Source organism: Anser cygnoides, chromosome 2 (assembly GCF_040182565.1).
Source record: "Anser cygnoides isolate HZ-2024a breed goose chromosome 2, Taihu_goose_T2T_genome, whole genome shotgun sequence".
Taxonomy (NCBI): Eukaryota; Metazoa; Chordata; class Aves; order Anseriformes; family Anatidae; genus Anser; species Anser cygnoides.
In genome coordinates this window covers 55359010-55377653 of record NC_089874.1, presented here as the reverse complement: position 1 = coordinate 55377653, position 18644 = coordinate 55359010, and the positions used below count along the sequence as shown (strand labels likewise).

Sequence of the window (18644 nt, the reverse complement as noted above, 5' to 3'; positions counted from 1 at the left end):
AAAATAAGATTATGTAATTCTGCAATTATAAGAATTAAAACATATTCAAGCATAAAGGAAAATGCGGAAGACTTACTATATTCCAGATGTATACAGTGGTTGCATAGCTTGGTATAACTTCAGAAAAGGCCGACAAGCTGAAAAAAAGTCAACAAAAAGGACTATTTCTGTAATTATTTTCCTTTTATCTCAGTCTTACAACTAGGAAATTTCATGCTGAAATTCCAGCCATTCCAGACTGTGCAAAATGACACACAAACTGACACAATGTTGATTGTCGAAACATCTTTCCAAAAAAAACTGTCTTTTCCTTGAAAAACTGTGATTATATTCTGTGAAATAGTTGATTTTATTCTGGTCTTTTTCTGGTCAGACTAGCTCTGAATAGGGGAGGGGATTTTAAAGGATTCTGGTGAGAAAAGTTAGAAGGAACACTTTGTTCTTTTGAAGTGTCTTCTTTCTTTCTTTCCCACTTTTTCTGGAGGAAAGCAAAATGAATAAGGAAAGAAAGAAAATGGACAAAACAAAAACAAAACCCAAAACAAAAAGCATTTTCAAAATTAAAATATTTATTCTACAGTTTTATTTCAAATCTAGTAAGTACTTCAAATTTCTTACTACAACTAACAATATTCTTTCTTTATTGAAAACAGACAAATTTTAGAAATATAAAAGACATGAAGCATCATAAATTTAAAATGGAGCATCATAAATTCATGTTGATGACATTTAATAAGACAGGTGCTATGTAACTCTTGGCTGAAGAAAATAAAGAGCTTTACCTTTACCATGCTGTTAAAGCTCTAGCACAGTATCTTGGTTTGAAATTTTAACTTTAAAGCCACTTATTATAGCAGGTCACCTCAGAAGCCCACCATGTCCAAATAACTATTTTACAGAAAACCCAATCTCTAAAGGAGATTTCCTCTCTAAAGAAGTTGTATTTGTGATCACGTTTGTTTCCTAAAGAAGGAGGAAACTTGACTATGAAACGATCAGGTTCTCAGCTCTGCTGCAGGAACTGAGAACACAACTATTCAGAAACTAGGCATCATCTTTTCATTTAATAGAGGAAAAAATTATTTCACCTTTTTTCGTTTTGTATTCTTAGAACATTTCTCTTCTCCTGATTCACTTACTAGGAATTTTTAGACTGATATCAAGGACTGATAGCAAACTCTACTTTTAAGTTTTATGCAGGATTTTTAGAAAGGTCCAGACTGAAAAAAGGCTGTAATCCTCCACATGGATATGAAAAGAGAGGTAATTTACCTCCTCCAGCATCAAAACTTGGGATACCATGGAGAATAACATAGTGCAGGAAAAGCGGGGTTGTATTCATTTTCACAGATCCAGAGAGAAGGCCACTTAGAAATTGCACGTATCTAAAAAATACAAAATTTTTCTGCATTAGGTAAAATCAGAAACGCAATCATATTGGGGAAATTCAGTCTTTACACTAATATTTCTAGTCCGTGGGTACTGAATAGCATTGTGATATTACACATAACTCCAAAAGAATAATCTTCATAAAATAGCATGAAAGGATGCTTTAATTCGCCAAATTAATAAATACATGGCTGTTACACTGCTACTGTTGATGTCTTCATTTTAGTTATATGTATCACTGTAAGAAAAGGACTAGCAGCAATAGTGATGTCAATCATTTCAGTACACATTTTTATTTGCAACTGTAGGTCTGAACTGGCTTGCACAACAGCATGAAATGAGCACCACTTCATTTATAGTGAAGCACACTTCATTAAAACAAAAGCAACAAGTGCTCTCATCAGAAATCTTAGCATAAAAGCTAACGTAGGCAAATAACATCTTTATATTGAGAAGTGCAGCACCATAGCAACATGAAAATCATTGTACTGCTGCTATTTAATACCTTTTTTGATCATGAGTTCACAAGCATGTACATGCAAGTGAATACTGTAGTGTTTGTTAAACAAATTCCTCTTAGCTCTTTAAATAAGCAAAAATCTCCATAACTGAACACTTACTGCATGCTCCAGGTAACAACCACGCTCCTGTTAACAACCACAACTAATGATATCCTGCTCAGCCATGACATCTTTACTACCCCAGAATGGGGGTTGTGGTGGTTTAGAATAGGTTTCATTTTATAGACAACTAGCAAAGCTCACTTTCTTTTGAAATATTAAGACTATTACTTTGCTTTTTGGGTTCCTCCTTACATCTTTCTGAAAATATTTGGTTACAACTGAAGCACAAATTTAAAATTGTCACACCTATGGGACAAAAAGCCAGTGGTAAAACATCTTACCAGTGACATCTCAATCTGAACATTTTCTCTCTACCACTACCTGTTTTTAATGATACCAAAAATTCATCTGAATTCTTGAACCCCATTTCTTAAGGCAGTGCACTTGATATGCTTACAGGTATTTAACCTTTAAGAAGTGTGTTCAAAGATTTATCCTGAAGATTTATATCAAAATTTTAAATGTGAAGGCTATGTATCTGCACTTCTTATTCAGACATACCTCCAATGGCTCATCCCATTCTAAGTACCCATTCTAAGTATTGTCAGAATGGATTCCAAATAGGATTTGTAGTCTATATCATGGTTAGTTTCCTTTCCACTGTTAGAGCTTCTGACTAGCAGCTAGGGAGAAGCTAAGTGGTATTTAGAGGAGTGACACACTTAATGGTCAGATTATTTTTATTTTTTTTTAAGGACAAAATTTAGTGAAGAAAATTTTTCAAAATACAAATAATGGGTGTATTTTCAAACTTTATCATTTTGATATTCACCTAAATTATACCTGGTTATACATCAAGTGGATTTTAACAAGGACATTGCTAATTTATTAGCCAATAATAATTTCAAAGAAAAGGGACATTAGAAGAGTGATTCAGGCCAGCATGTCAACAACATAAGGTCAAAAGTCATTATAAAATTAGCCAGGAACATTGCAGAGCTAGTCGTACCTTTCTCTGCAATAGCCTTACTACCACTGCCGGATCGGACAAAAGTAGAAAAGTCCAGGTTCAATAGGAGAACAGTTTTGACAAATGCTTTGGAGAAACCCCTCTGTTCTTACAGGGAGTGCCATTCCAAAGTACATGCATGCACATGTATTTCGAAGACAGTAAGGGAAGCTCAATTTCAATACTGCTGGGCAAAGATGCTAATTCCATCAGTCAGGAGGTGAACTGAGACACCCTAGAGGAATTAGGCATCCCTCCTCAAAGAGGGTATGATAGCAAGATACTACCATTTATATCTATTTCATCTCTAACTTTATAATTTGCACATAGGTCACCTATGTCAGTAGCTACTGAAGCTTTCTGCCAACATGATTGTTAAAAACTGCCATAAGGCACAAGACACAGATGCTGCTGTGAGTAGCCCTGGCTGTCACAGAAATGTGACTGCTGCAGGGGTGCTCATAATAATTTAACATAACATAACATAAGATAAAATTAATGCACAAAGCCTCTTGATGGGAAAAAATTAAGAACATCTATTTCCTTTTGCTCCTACAGTCCACACCTCTGTATCTCGTAAGGAACCACTCTCAAATCCTTATTATTAAAATACAAGACATATATGCAGGCCTAAAATTGGAAAAGAATGAAGCCAGTAAATTTCTGTTTATGAAAAGTTTATTTGATGTCTAATGGCATACTGTGTTATGATTTTTCAAGTGAAAAAGGACTGTGCAGGTCACCACATGGGTTCAAGAGGCAATGTGAAAGCTTTTCTTATTTAGAGATGAACAGAACCAAGTGCCTTTTGTTTGTTATTTTTTGTCGTCTGATTACTAGCAAAACCTTATCCTTCTAAAAACAACTGTGTACGGGCTGATTAAAACCAAAAGTGAACAGTAATTATTGAATCAGTCAAGGAAGATTAACATAAGATAAAGTGCTGACAGTTCAGAAGTCACTGGAGGATCTTGTGGAAATAGCCTTTACACAGCATGTGAGGGAGTAAGGTATGGGGGCAGAAAATAACAATGACATTTCTTATTGGTATGAATTAGAAATAAATACCTTTTTTGGGATGGCTGCATTAAAGCTGAAACTTTATCATCAAAGAATTTCTTCATAGCAAATCTGTCTAGAGCTTGATCAGCACTGACAAAAGAGACACAGAGACACACTGTTATTCCAGTTTGGGGTTATCTTGGAAATTCATCAGGTTACTGCTTGAAATACGCCAACATAGTTGGAGTAAAAAAGAAGAAAATGAAAGAAAAAGAAAATAAAGTACCACCTAACTAGAAACCCTAGCACTTACAGGTCAGACAAGAATGTCTTTTTTTCTTTTTTTTTTTTTTTTCTGCTGACACCTTCTTATTCCACACCTTAAGGCATTTTTCTTCGTGAGGCAAAGCACCCTCTCCCTTATTCAATTAGCTGAATTGCATATTTCCAGCACATTGTAATGCAATAGAATTACCAAAGCCAAGCAGCTCAGGTTGCAAAACGGATACTTGCCACAATTTCTTCAATGTTAAACAGGTGAGTTCTCTCTGAAAAATACACATTTATTCCCTCTTTTAAAAATCTACAGCAACACTACGGAGGTGAAAACCATTATCTAGCTCTGACTATAGTTCAGTACATGAGGTGCCATGGATGCTGGGCTAGAGCATCATTTAAGCAGTCAAACAATTCATTCAGTCTTTGTTTCTTCTACCCGAAGCCACTAATTGAGCAAATGTTTTAAATAAAAGTATCAGTCTTTAGAGAAGAAATGATCTGCATCAGTTAACTACAAACTCTTCAAGCATACACTTTAGGAAATACATTTTAAAAAATAAACTTTCTTCCATTCTCTAGCCAGAATAGAAATGGTTCTTATGCATGTCTTCTGCAACTGTGTGAAGGAAGGCAAAATGACGCACAAAAACACACTGTTGGCCCTATGCTACCCCTCTGAAAGAGGTACATATTCCTCCAGACACAGGCCCAGAAAATGTCAGAACCTCTCATCTCCAAAGGATGATATTACAATGCCAATAATGATGGTAACATTGTACATGCAGCATGAAGTCTGCTAGAATAGGGTATAGTGTTATGATGTTTATGTTGTATATTTAGTATTAGAATAAAAGCGGAAAGACTAGAGATAGTGTTGATTCTAGAGCTATGATTTAAAAATAAAACCTGTGATATTTGAGTTCTCACAGCCTCAGTATTAAACATCCCTTAATGATAGGAAATGAAAAAATAAAATAATACGGATAGAGTCATAACTCTCACTAAATCATTAATTTAGTTGAGTCTGGAAAAGACTAGGGGGAAGGATGATCTGGGAAAGTGAACAGGGTGGTAGTTGTCTATAGTGTTGACAAATGGAGTGCAGTTTGCCTCAGAACAAATGATTTTCATTAAATATATATATTTCCAAATTGTAAGTTAAATTTAATTGTAACTACTATGTAAAAGATCTGTATATTAAAGTCAAGTTTAATGAACCAGTAGACAAATATTAGGATGGATACAGAACACTTTTGAAAAAAACTATGAAAATAAGTGTCATAGAGCTGATGATTGGACTTCAATGTTTATGTCAAAATGGGTAAACCCATTTTATAACAGTTGTATGTTGTAAGATATGACAAGATCATCATGTGAAAAAATAGGAGCAGCTGAGGGAACTGGAGTCGTTTAGTCTGGAGAAAAGGAGGTTGAGGGGAGACCTCATCACTCCCTACAGCTACCTGAAAGGAGGTTTCAGCAAGGATGGATGTCAGTCTCTTTTCTCATATGAAGCAAGGAAACCATTTGAAGTTGCACCAGGGGTGATTTAGATTGGACTTTAGAAGCAATTTCTTGATGGTTAGGGTGTGAAGCATTTGAATGGGCTGCGCAGGGAAGCGATAAAATCCCCACCTCTGGAGGTATTTGATATATGTGTGGACCTGGCACTGAGGGACACGGTTTAGTGATGGGACTTGGTGGGTCAGGCTGATGGTTGGACTTGATGATCTTGAAGGTCATTTCCAACCTAGATGATTCTATGATTCTAAGACACTAAATATCACAAATGAGCACATACCAATATATATCATACATCACCAATACTATTTTAACCCTATGAATGTAAGAAAAACACAGAAATGTGACGCTTTTTATCTGACAGAGTTCTGTTTGCCCAAGTTAAGTTTGACTGTACATTAGTCCTTCCTAAATGAGAACATCAGATATCTGTAACACATAATCCAAACAGTTTTGCAACATAAAGCATTTTTCAGTAAGCCTAGATTTTTTTTTTTTTTGTATGTGCACACAAGCAATAGGTAACTTTATTTAGTGTGAGGGATCCGTGAAGTCTTCTCTCTGAGTACTGTTTCTGACACAGCAGCCAGCACACTCAACAGTAGCATCTAAAATAATTCCTGCTTCTATTCTTTTGCTGTGTTTTGCTTCGATTTTGAAGAGTCTTGATAATGCTAGGGATATATAAATCCTAGCCGGGAAATTCCCCCAGCCCTCACAACCTCACTGTTATACAGAAAAGCTAGGCTTTGAATAGGAGCTGTCAGATATAGAGAAATTTAAAGGATGGCTTCCAAACTCACTCCTCTCCTAAAACCTAACTGGAGGAGTTCTGAATTTGTTTTGTAAAAGAAGACACCTTTCACCACTAAGCTCTACAATGTCACATCCAGATGTTTTTCTGTTATGACATTAGTAAAATGTATTTATAGGCAGGTACCATCTCATACTGGAAAACAATTTGATTTAAAAATAAGATACATTTCATCCATTTGACAGCATTTATCAATTTTCATCTTTATTGACATATATTGTTAATTGTCAGTTCATAATTTGAGCACTCTCTAAGAAACAACTGAAACAGAGCAATCAGACACCTATTGTTTAAACTGACTGAAGACCTGCTCCTGCAAAATACGATTCAGATTAAGTCATAAACTGCTTTCTGCACTTTGATTGATGTCTGGGAATTCCCTATTAAAATATTTGTTCTGGATTCTAATAACTATTTTCCATATGTACTTTAGGAATAGTTTCTCATTGATTCAAGAGAAACAACTTCACGGATGTGGCAAATGGATGTGTTTAATAAATTAAAGATTGCATCACTATATAAAAATGGTTTCAAACATTTCTTCATTCATCTTGAAAGACCCTTTAGATAACTTTTACACAGAATCATAGAATCCCTGATTAGAACAGACCTTGGATCTTCACTTAGTCCAACCTCCTGCTGAAAACAGAACCACAAGAAAACTGCTGCTTTAAGACATGCTCCAAGATTCCTGAGAAGCCCGGCTAGCAAACCTTAAGGAGGGAATTGATCAGCTCTACAATTACAAGACATCTTCTTCTGATGTTTTCCTAATTGTAAAAAATGCGCAATATGCATTCATTTATTTCCATTATTCATAGCTTACCTTGCAGAAACATTGGTGAAGTGCATATATGATGATATGACTACGCCTATCCTTCCTTTTCCTCCCTGTATTGGGAAAAACGGAATGATAACTTATTTAATCTATGCTGCTTATCATTGAACATTGTTCTGCTTAAGACCCATGCTAAACAAGAACTTTAAGACAGGGGATTCAGAGACTCCCTTTGCTCATGCATCTCCTGTGTCGTTTGAATGGTAGTATTCATGGACATAAGCTTATATCTCTCTATTGCAAGGTGGTTTACAAGTGACATGAAAAATGCTAAGCATGATTTTTATATACATCTGTCAAGTCTTACGTGATGGAGAGGAAAGCTTGCACAAATGGATGCCAACATCACACAGAGCAAAGCCTGTATCTAGCTATGCTGCAGTGATGAATTTTTCCCATCATGTTATTTGCATTAATCTTTGTCCTCTGTGCTCAGAAGCTCTTGCACGCAGTGGAAATCAGTTTAGAAGGATGAAGACTTACCTGTATCATATTGAAACTTTAACATGGGAACCTGAATTCCTAGCCTGTGTTTGAAAGTATCACTTAGCTAATAACTTCCTAGCTCTTCGTTCATATCCAAGAGCTGGGTCCTCAGGTGAACACATTAACTCCTATATATGCCTAGCCATAATACTAAGATTTCTTAGTATTTTTTTAATGTTAGATTCAGTAAGTTTAATAGATTTAAACTTTTAATTATTTCTTAAACATACATTTTAAATGCTCATTATCTTTTCATACCAAAACAAGACAATAAATTAAAAAAAAAAAAGAACAGTAGTAAAGCGTTCTATCAATTATTTTATATTATTCTTTCCAGCGATCATTTAAGACAAGTCTAGACAATGTTGCAACTTCTGTTATGAAATGCTATAAAATACATATTTTGGAAAGCATATGATCTCTGACAGGTTTTGTCATTTTTACCTCCTTGACCCCACAGCATCTCAGACTTACAACTGCTGCTTGTTTTTCTATGGAGTATTTAAAAAATTTTATGGATCTTATTAAATAGTTTACATGACTTAAATTCAGTACAATTTACCAAGTGGTAATTCTCTCTGATTTCATAACATTCTCAGACGCTCAGCTGACACTTTCAGCTGACACAGGATAGCTACACCTATTTTGTGTTTGGAAACGTTTAAGTTATTACCAGGATGTATTAATCAACTATACAATACCAATTTGCAAATAAAATACATAATAATATTTTGCCTCCTTTTCTTTTGTCCCATGTATGGGCCATTCTTCTTGCTGCAGTCCTGCAGCTAGTAAGAATTCAGTAGTGTTTCATACAATCATGGCATTCTGCCTGCAAGAAATGGAGGACTGGGGACTATACATATGACCTGAAGAACACCTTCATTCTGTTTAAAGTAATATCTGCCAGCAATACAGAGACAGATTTGCCTTATATCACCAGCACAACTGCCAACTCAGTTCTGAATTCATATTATTTGTTTTTAATTAAGGCTTTTCTTTATTTCTCTTCATTGTGAGCAGGGAGAAGAAGCAGCACTGCACAATAATAGCATTACTGTATGACACTGCAATTACACAGACAGTTAGAACCTGTCTTGGTCCAGGAGGTACTTAATATCCTCATTTCCTACAACTACACTATTCTGTAAAGGGATGATTAGCTATTAGTCAGTATAATCACTGTGCTATATTCAACATAGTCGGACATGTTTTCCAATACAGACAAAAAATGTGGTCCAGAAAACGGTATTATGTTGTGCCGGTAATTGCCTGAACACCCACTTTAGCATACTGAAAGCCATCTGGACACTTAACCTCTACTGATCTGCAATGTGGACCCAACTAACAAGTCAAGCCTGTGAAATGTTGCCTAGCCTTATCCAACAACAAAATCCATAAATGTCACAGAATTTGAAACGCTTCTAAAGAGTTTGCCATTGAGCTGGAAAAACTCAAGAATCTAAGTAAATTCACAGAAGTAGCACTGACTACTGAGTTTGAAAAAGCAAACTAACGTAATTGCTTGCTATACTCAGGGTAGAAGCTAGAACATTAGTTATAAAAAGGGAGATAACAAGCATGCAGGGTCAGTAGAATAAGGCCTACTTAAATCAACTGAAGATTTGGCACACTGTTTGCAACACTGAAAAGAGAGCAAACTTTTTTTTAATGAGTAAGGACAACCTTTTTGAGAATGATTTCAAGCTGATAGCCGGTGAGTACACACAAAGCTCACCTACCTTGCAATGGATCACCACCACATGCTGAGGATCACTGTTCAGCCATGACTCCATAGCCTTACAGATGGTGCACACTTTATCAAGAGGTGGTGCATGGAGATCAGGCCACCCCACATCCATAATCTGCAGTTAAACAAATAACAAGAGTCACCTTTACCATAACACTCCGTATTAAAATTCTAGCTTCTGATGGTTAGGAGTCTCCTCTCTTTTTCCAGCCCTTGGGAATCATTTCACATTACATTCGAATGCCATGATGTAAATACATGTTTACGGGTTTCTTAAGGGGAAGTAGTGGCTACCTTTTTCTTTAAAAAAAAAAAAAAAAACTAGCATTTTGTAAAAAGAAAAAAAATAAAAACCCTCTCCCCCAAACCCCCAAACCCACCAACCACTGATACATCACAACATTTCTGAAGATCTTAAAAGAATTTTCAATTAGAAATTCAGGTATTTTATAATAGTAAAATACTTATAATGTCAAAATTAGAACAAACAATGTTGACTGACCTGAGCAAATACTTTGTGATTGTTTTTATTTAGTTTGCAATTTCTTTTCTTTGTGTACAACAGAATTGATTCGTTCATATTTTCTATTTAACTTTAGTCACTGTATAATACTGTTTACTCAAACTATTATATACGTATTTAACAGTAACAATATTGAACACTAACAAAAGCAGTAACCATGAACAACTTAAATCCTTCATGATCAATAATGTACTCACTAGGTCAAAATTAAGAGTCTTTTTAGTATTCTTCTCTGGCAGCATATGTAAATCTACTACTATGAATGTACATCTGTGCTACTCAGACCTTATAATAGCTGCTGAAGAACAACTGCATTTCATTTTATACAATAAATACAACAGTTAGAAGGGAAAGGGTATGAGGAAAAACAAAAGGCATTTACAGGTCCTTTCCTTATGTCTCTAATTTACAAAGCAACTATGAAAAGACAACACAAAAGGAAAGCTCATATTTGAATTGAGTTCACTAGCTTCAGCCATTACACTTCATGTTACAATATAAAACCCCTAGTATCCCATGAGTGCAAAAAGAAAAGCATGCTTGGAGCAAAATTTACTTCACTCAATAGGAATTTTCCAGTAGCCACAACAGGCTACTGTGTGTAAAGTCTAAGAAAACAACAGAAACAGCTTTGTAAAGCACAGACATAACAGGCACAAAACAGAACTTGGGGAAAAATAAAAATACAGAAGGGAGGCATATGGGGTTTTTATGATCTTCCAAAAGGTATCTTATTCTGTATCAAGGCTTGTATAGCTTCAAGGCTTATCATGCCAATTAAGTTCTATTTAACGCTATAGAAAAAGAGGCATGTTATGGAAGTGAGCCAATACCTTTGCGTTAAGCTTGGTAAGGTCATATCTCTTTTCGGAAAGATTTAGCACCTGTTCAGAAAGAAAGAAAATATATCAACAATCAAGACTTCACCATTTATGTAGTAAGTCACTGTATTTTAAACAGATGATTATTAGTAGAAATGGAGGTGGTAGGACTTCACATTTGCCTACTATTTTACTGAATTAAATTAACATTTAAATCCAGCTAACATTAGCAAATGTAATTTAGGCAATCCCGATAGTAAACTCAGTTATTATATGATGAAACTAAATGCACACTTCAAAAAAGGACAGTAAAACTGTTTACATTCTATTTATTTCACATGGCTTTATTTTAGTCAGGAGTATACTGAGAGATCTGGACACTATGCAGATTTACTGTACAGCAGAAGAATTCGAAAAGAAAAGTCCAGGAGGGTGGTTATGTATTACATATTTGAATCTGAGTGCTTGGCATGAGCAGTCTCAGCAAACAAGCTACGAACTGAGTAGGCTACACTAAATCACTTTGAAGCTGGTGCCTGCTCTTCATGGACAAAGTGGAAGCACATTATACCATCTTTAGGAAAAATTACAGGTTTTGAACAAGAATTACATCCAGAGAAAGAAAAAACCCCACAACTAACATGGTATCTAAGAAAACTGCTTATATTTTAAGCTGCATAAGGTTATGGAGTCACACATGATATTGACCATAAAGGTCATTCATCACTTCAATTGACCTCGAACTCTAAAAAAAAGAAAGCTTAAAACATCCATATTAGGAACACAGTCTTTATTCCAATAATCTGTCTGAATTTTAAACAGATTACTGCTACAGAGCTAAACAGCAGTCAAAAATTCATATATGCATTGTCCATACTATTTTGGATCAGGAAGACGTATCAACATTTGAAATTAAGACTACAGTTATCCTTCCAGAAATACCAACTGTATTATATATATGTATATATACATATATACAAGTGCTGTTGTGTGAGAACTTTTCTTTATCCCTCTATCTTGTATTCATATTTAAGAAGAGTTCGCAATTCTTGTGTGTTATCATACGCATTTTTTCATGATGGATATGTCACCACAGTATCAGGTGCCAAACTCAAATCCTGGGACGTAGCCAAGTTCCTGTCAACCTATACAGTAGAGATCAAACTGAAATGCTATAGTAGTTGTCATCTCAGAATGGAGACCAGAAGACATGGAACCAACATTTCATATGAAACAAAAGAAGTGTTCACTAAAGGCTTTCAAGAGAAGCATATTCTGCAACTAGATGTAAGTGGAAGATTAATTTCATTCTTTTTAGCCCCTTTTTAGTATAATCAAGGTATAGGTACATAGATTTTGTACAGGAAAGATGAGCATTCTGTGACACTTAAATGATTTTTCCCCACATTTTAAGACCTCATCTAATGAATAAAAAATGAAGTAATATTAAGCAACTGGGGAAAAAGGAGCCTTTTCCTCTTATACACAGCAGAGAGGAAACACTCTTCACCCCTATATGATTTAATCCTGAACTGTGAAGAAACTTGTACTAGTAAGGTAATATTAATTCTCTCACTCCACTGAATGCTCGGCAAAAGAATAAAAATATGGAGGCCTTTTAGCACGAAAAAATATGAAGACTTTTACAAAGATACTGAAGGGTCATACGCTTGGTCTGCTCTTTTATCAGATGACCACAAATACAAAACCTCAGAATGGAAAATAAAAAGAATCAAACAGCATGCGGCTGCAATTTTGAAACATGAAAGGTGTACTGTGGTCAAAACAACATTAAGTACTGACCAAGAAACAATTCGCTAGTCTGCAGCCCATTCCATTAAGGAGAAGAGACTGGGAGAGCAAGCAGGCAAAACTGTTCCACCAACTGGGACTGAACTTACATGTTGAAGTCAGCAGAGGCCTCATATGGAGTATAATGCAGGGCAAAGAGGAATGTGGCCAAAACATGACATGAGCTAAAATTACCAAATAGTTCCAACTAGGAAAACAACAGCAGCACGTAAGTGTTATCTTATCATTTACATAAGCAGGACCAAGAAAATGCATAGCATTTATATTGGTCTAACCAGTAACAAATGCTAACATATGCTAAAGCTGCAGGGTAATCACTGATTTTTTTTTTTTTTTTTTTACAAATCTTCACAGTGGGTTTGGGGTTTATTTTGCTTTTATAGAAGAACTGAACATGAATTTAGACAATAGTATTTACCATCTCATTCTTAATGTCTTTGACATAAATGAGTCACTGTTCATCAACTGCTCTGTATGCTTCTGTGTACACACATCTAACTAGAGTGAATTGATTTACAGTAGTTTACTCCTCAAAGAACTCTGTTACCTTTCAGTCACTGTAGATACAAAAATACCACTGGAACACGGGAATACAGCAAGAGACATAAGGTAACTTGTTCATTTATCACTGCTATAAATTAACATCAGGAAAACTGCTTTGATAATCAGAACTAATAAGAACTGAAATAAAAATTCTTAAGTGACAAACTGATAAAAAGACAAGCTGATAACTTTTTTTGTTTTTTTTTTGTTTCTTTTTTTCTAAAAGCTAAAACTATCTGAACAATTGAGCACTACTCCTTTCCTACAAGCGCAATGCATGGCAAACTTTTTTGTTAAAATAGCATGACAAATATATTACTGGTAAAGTTGATTAAAACAGAAACATGATAAATTTATTTTTGCAAACTGAGTTTTTCAGTTGACAAAACGATTGTGCCATTTAAACTGTTTATGTTTGCACTAATTATATTTTGAAAGTACTGGTGAAAAACAGCATTCATTTGTAGCCAAGCCTTTGAATCTTGCAAGAAAACATGCCTTCCTTTGCAACCAAGAGATCATTTTACTGGGGAATAAAAGGATGCTTTATTCTATCCACTAAATCTCTTTCTATGAAATGGCTGTTTTTTCAAACAAACACAGTTCTTTGGGTGTTTCATTCCCCCTTCTCTGTTCTCATTATTGACTGTAGCAGCAACAATCTACCACATACAGAAATCCAGAAAGAGAACAGCTAGATCAGAAACAACAGATGTTGATTTATAGTATAATTTCTGCTAGCTCAGGCCCTGACCAAGTGAAAGAAGAAAACTGTTCTCATCAGCTTCAGTAGAATTGCTTACTTTCAGGTGTTTGTTTTTCTTTGTTTTTATTTTTTTTTAATGTTTCTTTTTTTCAGTTTGTTTGTTTGCTTTTTGCTGCTATACATATGTCTCTCAAGCAGACTTAAGGGATCTTTGAAACATGAGAAACAACAGATAAAGTTTAAAAATGAGATCTCTGGCTCTATAACCTGGCTATGATTTGCCAGGTTATTTTGAAAATTTGCAGAAACATTCTTGAACAGAGGGAATCAAATTTTCTTTTGACCATGTCAGCAGATTTCCAAAGTACTGGGTACAGACTTTTTAAATAAATAATTAAATTCCGATCAAAACGTTGCAACAGAAACTGACTGCAATCCCACTTAAAGAGAGGACATCTCCTCAACCTAATCTCTCTCACTTACCATACACACAGCAGATTTTTGTAATACAAAAAGTTATTTAATGAGATTTAACTCTAATGAAACTACAAGATTATTTCCCACATACCAAAAATATTGCTGTCACATGGGAAAGGTCACTCACAACAGGTGAATTGGAAACCATAAAGCTTTGCATCCAGGTCACCCTCACACTGTTAGTATATTGTACCTTACAAGCTACCAGCACTATGTGGAATGGAAGGAAGGGCAATAAGGTGACGTTCTGAGAACATCAGACAAAATTGTAAGTATTACAGGTATGTCTTGAGGACAACAGATAGTCCACAATACATCTATGACACCTCTGTTTGTGAGCAAACGATTGTATATTTAAATTGTTAGGTGGAGTCACTCTGTAAACCAATTTATGCAGTGAGTAAAGTTTATGCTCCTGAAGCTGTAGAAATTTAATTCTAATAGTTTAAACATGCTGACTAAAAATAGAAGAAAAAAACTTAAATAAAATACTGCCCCTGTTTTAAATTCACATTCACAGAACAAGCTGAGACAATATATGTCATAGGTTACAGATGTACTAGGGAGAAAACAGAACAAAACTAACAGTTTGGATCATCATTTAAAAAATATTCTGCACATAGAGCTCATTTGAGATTTGCTCACAATCTAATTTCCTACAGAAAACTAAATAGCAGGAAAAATGCATCTAAATCAAGTTAATGAGAAAGAGTTGGACCAAACAGACAAACTGTAACCCTATTACATACACCAGAGACAGCCCAGGCATGATGGTGAGAGACCATTAGATACCCAAGCTGAGGACCTTGATTTAACAGATGGCTAGGAAAGAAAAACACATTCTACACTGCAGCATGTAGATCTCTTAATAGTATATTTTGGACAATTAAAACAGTCTGTGCAATTGTTCTGTAGCATTTGACTATCTACTATCAAAATAGAGACTGCACTGCCAACAGAGAAAGGTATTTTTAATATCCTTATCCTTATCTAACAGCTTATAACATTACTGAAAATTTTGCTCTTGCTTATAAAGCTGTAAAGGTGTACGAAAGAGTTTTTAGATGAATGACTTTTAGTATACAATGGTACATATAAACCTACAAGTGGTCTTCCTGCAGGACAGAAGAAGATGCAGCACATAAGACAGATATACATACCAAGTAATTATCACCATGTTTGGATTTGAGCATTCGTGTTACATCCTGTAGATTGTGGAGATAAGTTTCCTCAGAACAGCTAGCAGGGAAAGATACAGCAATGATCCGTTCCGTGATGTAAGTGAGGTCAAGTTCATAGCCCTCCTCCATAATGTGATCGAAGTCTGCACTTCTGTGAAGAAATTAGGCGTGGCAGTTCAGAACAAAGCAGCGAAGTATATTAATGAGAAGAAATCGCAACTTGGACTGATTCAGTCAGCATTTCACGTTTGCAAAGTTTTCATTAAAATTACAATTTATTAAACACCTATAAAGCTCAAATTCTTCATTTTAGTATGTAAATAGAGGTTAGCCAAATATCAGAGTTCTTCACATGAAAACTATAATGAAAAAATCTCTGCAACCAATAGTGTAGAAAAGCAGTAAGATGAATACAATTAACTTTCGCAAACACTAGTGCAAGAAATGTGGGAGTTAAAACAAAGAAAAGCAAAAACAAAAATCCCCACAACATACAGATACTTATGGCTGCACAGGTCTCTGTAAAACTCCACAAATGCTTTACGCATTAGTAGATTTACCAGTGGTCTGTAAAACATTGCAGATAGATACCATCTTGAAATCTGCTTTGAGAAACACTGAGGTGAATCCAAAACCAGTCCCCAAACTGTAACAGACACTAATATAATACAAATAATTGCATGGGTTAGTTTACAGATACTGTTTCCTCTAACTTCTGCTACTTCTCCCAGTTGAGGGTGAAACCAGATACCTTACCTGATACCTATATCCTTCCTAATAGAACAATCAGAAGATGACAGTCACTAAGTTAAAAGTAAGCTCTTCAAATATGTCTATCTCACAGAGGGATAGTAAAAATTAACTTTGCACAGCTGGACATGTCTCAGAGAAAGCTATCTCAAAAATCTAAACCACAAATAATGTGACAGCACTTGACGCTACTAAACCAAATATTAAAGAAATACTTACTGTGATCCCTTGTCACAACTGAAAGAGTTCTTCGAAACACTGCTGGAATTCTGGAACAAATAAAGCAGAGGGATCAATCCAGTAGCTTTCCTGCTGCATTTATGTCACTGTTCCTGCTTCCCTGGCCCCATCACCCTCCTTTACTACATCCCTACTGTGGAAAACTATTGCAAAAACAGGATAAGAGAGTATCATCTTATGTTTTGATCACAATTGCAAACACTGTGGTTATGAACCAGGTTATGTCCAACTCTTCATGCAGAACATACACGGACTCACTACTACCAGAAAAGTACTGGTTGTCTAACACCGTTGAAGTCTTTGGTAACTCTGCACTAAGATTAAAGCAGACATTCAACAGATTTCTGAGAAGCTGGAGCTTGAATAGCGAATCATTTTGTCACTTCTTTTCTTATCAAAGGAGGCTGCTATGTGACTGCTCATTCAGATTAAATAGAGGTTTAGTCAACATTTATCAGAAAAGGCAGAAGTAATGGATAGATCTATGCAACCAACAAAGACCAAGGAAGTAGAGGCAAAGATGTTCCCCTAATTCCTTTCTACTTACAAAAACAAAATTAACTGAAAAAACACACTGAAAGCTTTCTCATGGATTTCAGTTTTTACCTATTAACTTACTGTAGCACTCATGGTGTCTTACCTATAGCCTTCACAATCCTAAGAAAGGATTGAGTAAAAAGAAGCTGAAAATACCATGAAGTTTCCTTATTTTCTGTTGTTCTATGTAAGTAAAGACAAGAATTCATGGAACTGGGAACAAGCACTTCAGTGAGGCACACCTTTTGCAATCAGATGTACTTATTTAAAATTTGCCAGAACAGCTCATTTCCAGAAATTCTGGAACGAAATATGCCAGTCGTGTGTTTGTATGTGTCCTAGCTTTTGATATACAGTGCCACTGTATGGAAAGTTTTAAGGCCTAGCATAAGTTTGGGTATATATCATCCACGTAGCCAAAACAGACAGGCTTTATCAACTTACCAGCTCTTACCCTTCCACTACATAAGCTTTTCTGTGCAATTTTCTGTGTAGTAAGCATAAATGCAGGGCAGGAAGATGGATGAGGTCTTTCTGTTATGGAGGTACCAATGCATGATATTAAAATGAACTTCTGATTTTCTGTATAAAGAATATATCTAAATGTAAAGTTTGTTGTTGATGCTTTTCTTATTATTATTTAGTGTTAGTGTAATAATAGCTGCCTTTTTTCTAAAAGTCTATTCTGGAGGGGATTCTGTTCCCTCTAGGTTTCTCCGTTTCTCTCCATTACATACAAAGGGAGCTTAGATGACTACCACACAGGTATTTAATTCTGAGACAGCTAAAATTAGGTGAGAGAAATTCTATCACTCAGGTTTATCGGGGAGAAAATTGTGACACTCTATAACGCATAGTTACTCTTACTGAACAAAGGGGAGTACACACTAAAGTCACACTAAATTCCCCTAAAGCAAAATCACTTCAGCTCATGCTTCTGCTCAGACTTGCAGGACTGTTACTGGAATAAATTGAGTATATTTTTCAATGCTTTCATAAGAGAATCAATTGATAGAAATTTAGGTTTGCAGTCAGAAAGTTTAAGCATTGCATGGTCTCAATAGCTGCAATACTCTCATCTGTCATTATTGGTTCTCTTTTACATGAATACTTTGATTAAGCATAAGAAACTTCCCATGGTCTACAGATGGCACAGGAAACTACTAAATTTTAGTTAACCCCTCAAAGATTGTCTTGTACATTATATGTTGACTACAGTCAGCAAATGGACAAACAGTTGTTGGCTCTTGTTGACAAATGGACAAACAATTAAGAACACTCCCCCCCATTTTTCTGCATGTCCTCTAGATTCTAGTCACTTCCTCCCCTCCTCCATGTCTTGATGCTAGTGATTTATCTTTTTTTTTCATTTTTTCTTTTTACTATTTGTTTTGTTTATTTTT

At 35.3% G+C, this 18644-nt stretch overlaps 1 protein-coding gene across 13 annotated transcripts in view; it reads right to left on the bottom strand.

The window, feature by feature from the left end:
• Positions 1-18644, bottom strand: part of TNS3 (tensin 3) — a 258576-nt gene that overhangs the window by 108891 nt on the left and 131041 nt on the right. For all 13 annotated transcript variants that reach the window (XM_066992134.1, XM_066992135.1, XM_066992142.1 and 10 more), the window contains 8 exons: positions 16684-16733; positions 15694-15865; positions 11008-11058; positions 9644-9766; positions 7404-7468; positions 4030-4113; positions 1273-1385; positions 77-137 (listed from right to left, as the gene is read on the bottom strand). In XM_066992134.1, the coding sequence (XP_066848235.1) occupies positions 77-137; positions 1273-1385; positions 4030-4113; positions 7404-7468; positions 9644-9766; positions 11008-11058; positions 15694-15865; positions 16684-16733 (719 nt within the window). The remainder of the gene's footprint in view (positions 1-76; positions 138-1272; positions 1386-4029; positions 4114-7403; positions 7469-9643; positions 9767-11007; positions 11059-15693; positions 15866-16683; positions 16734-18644) is intronic.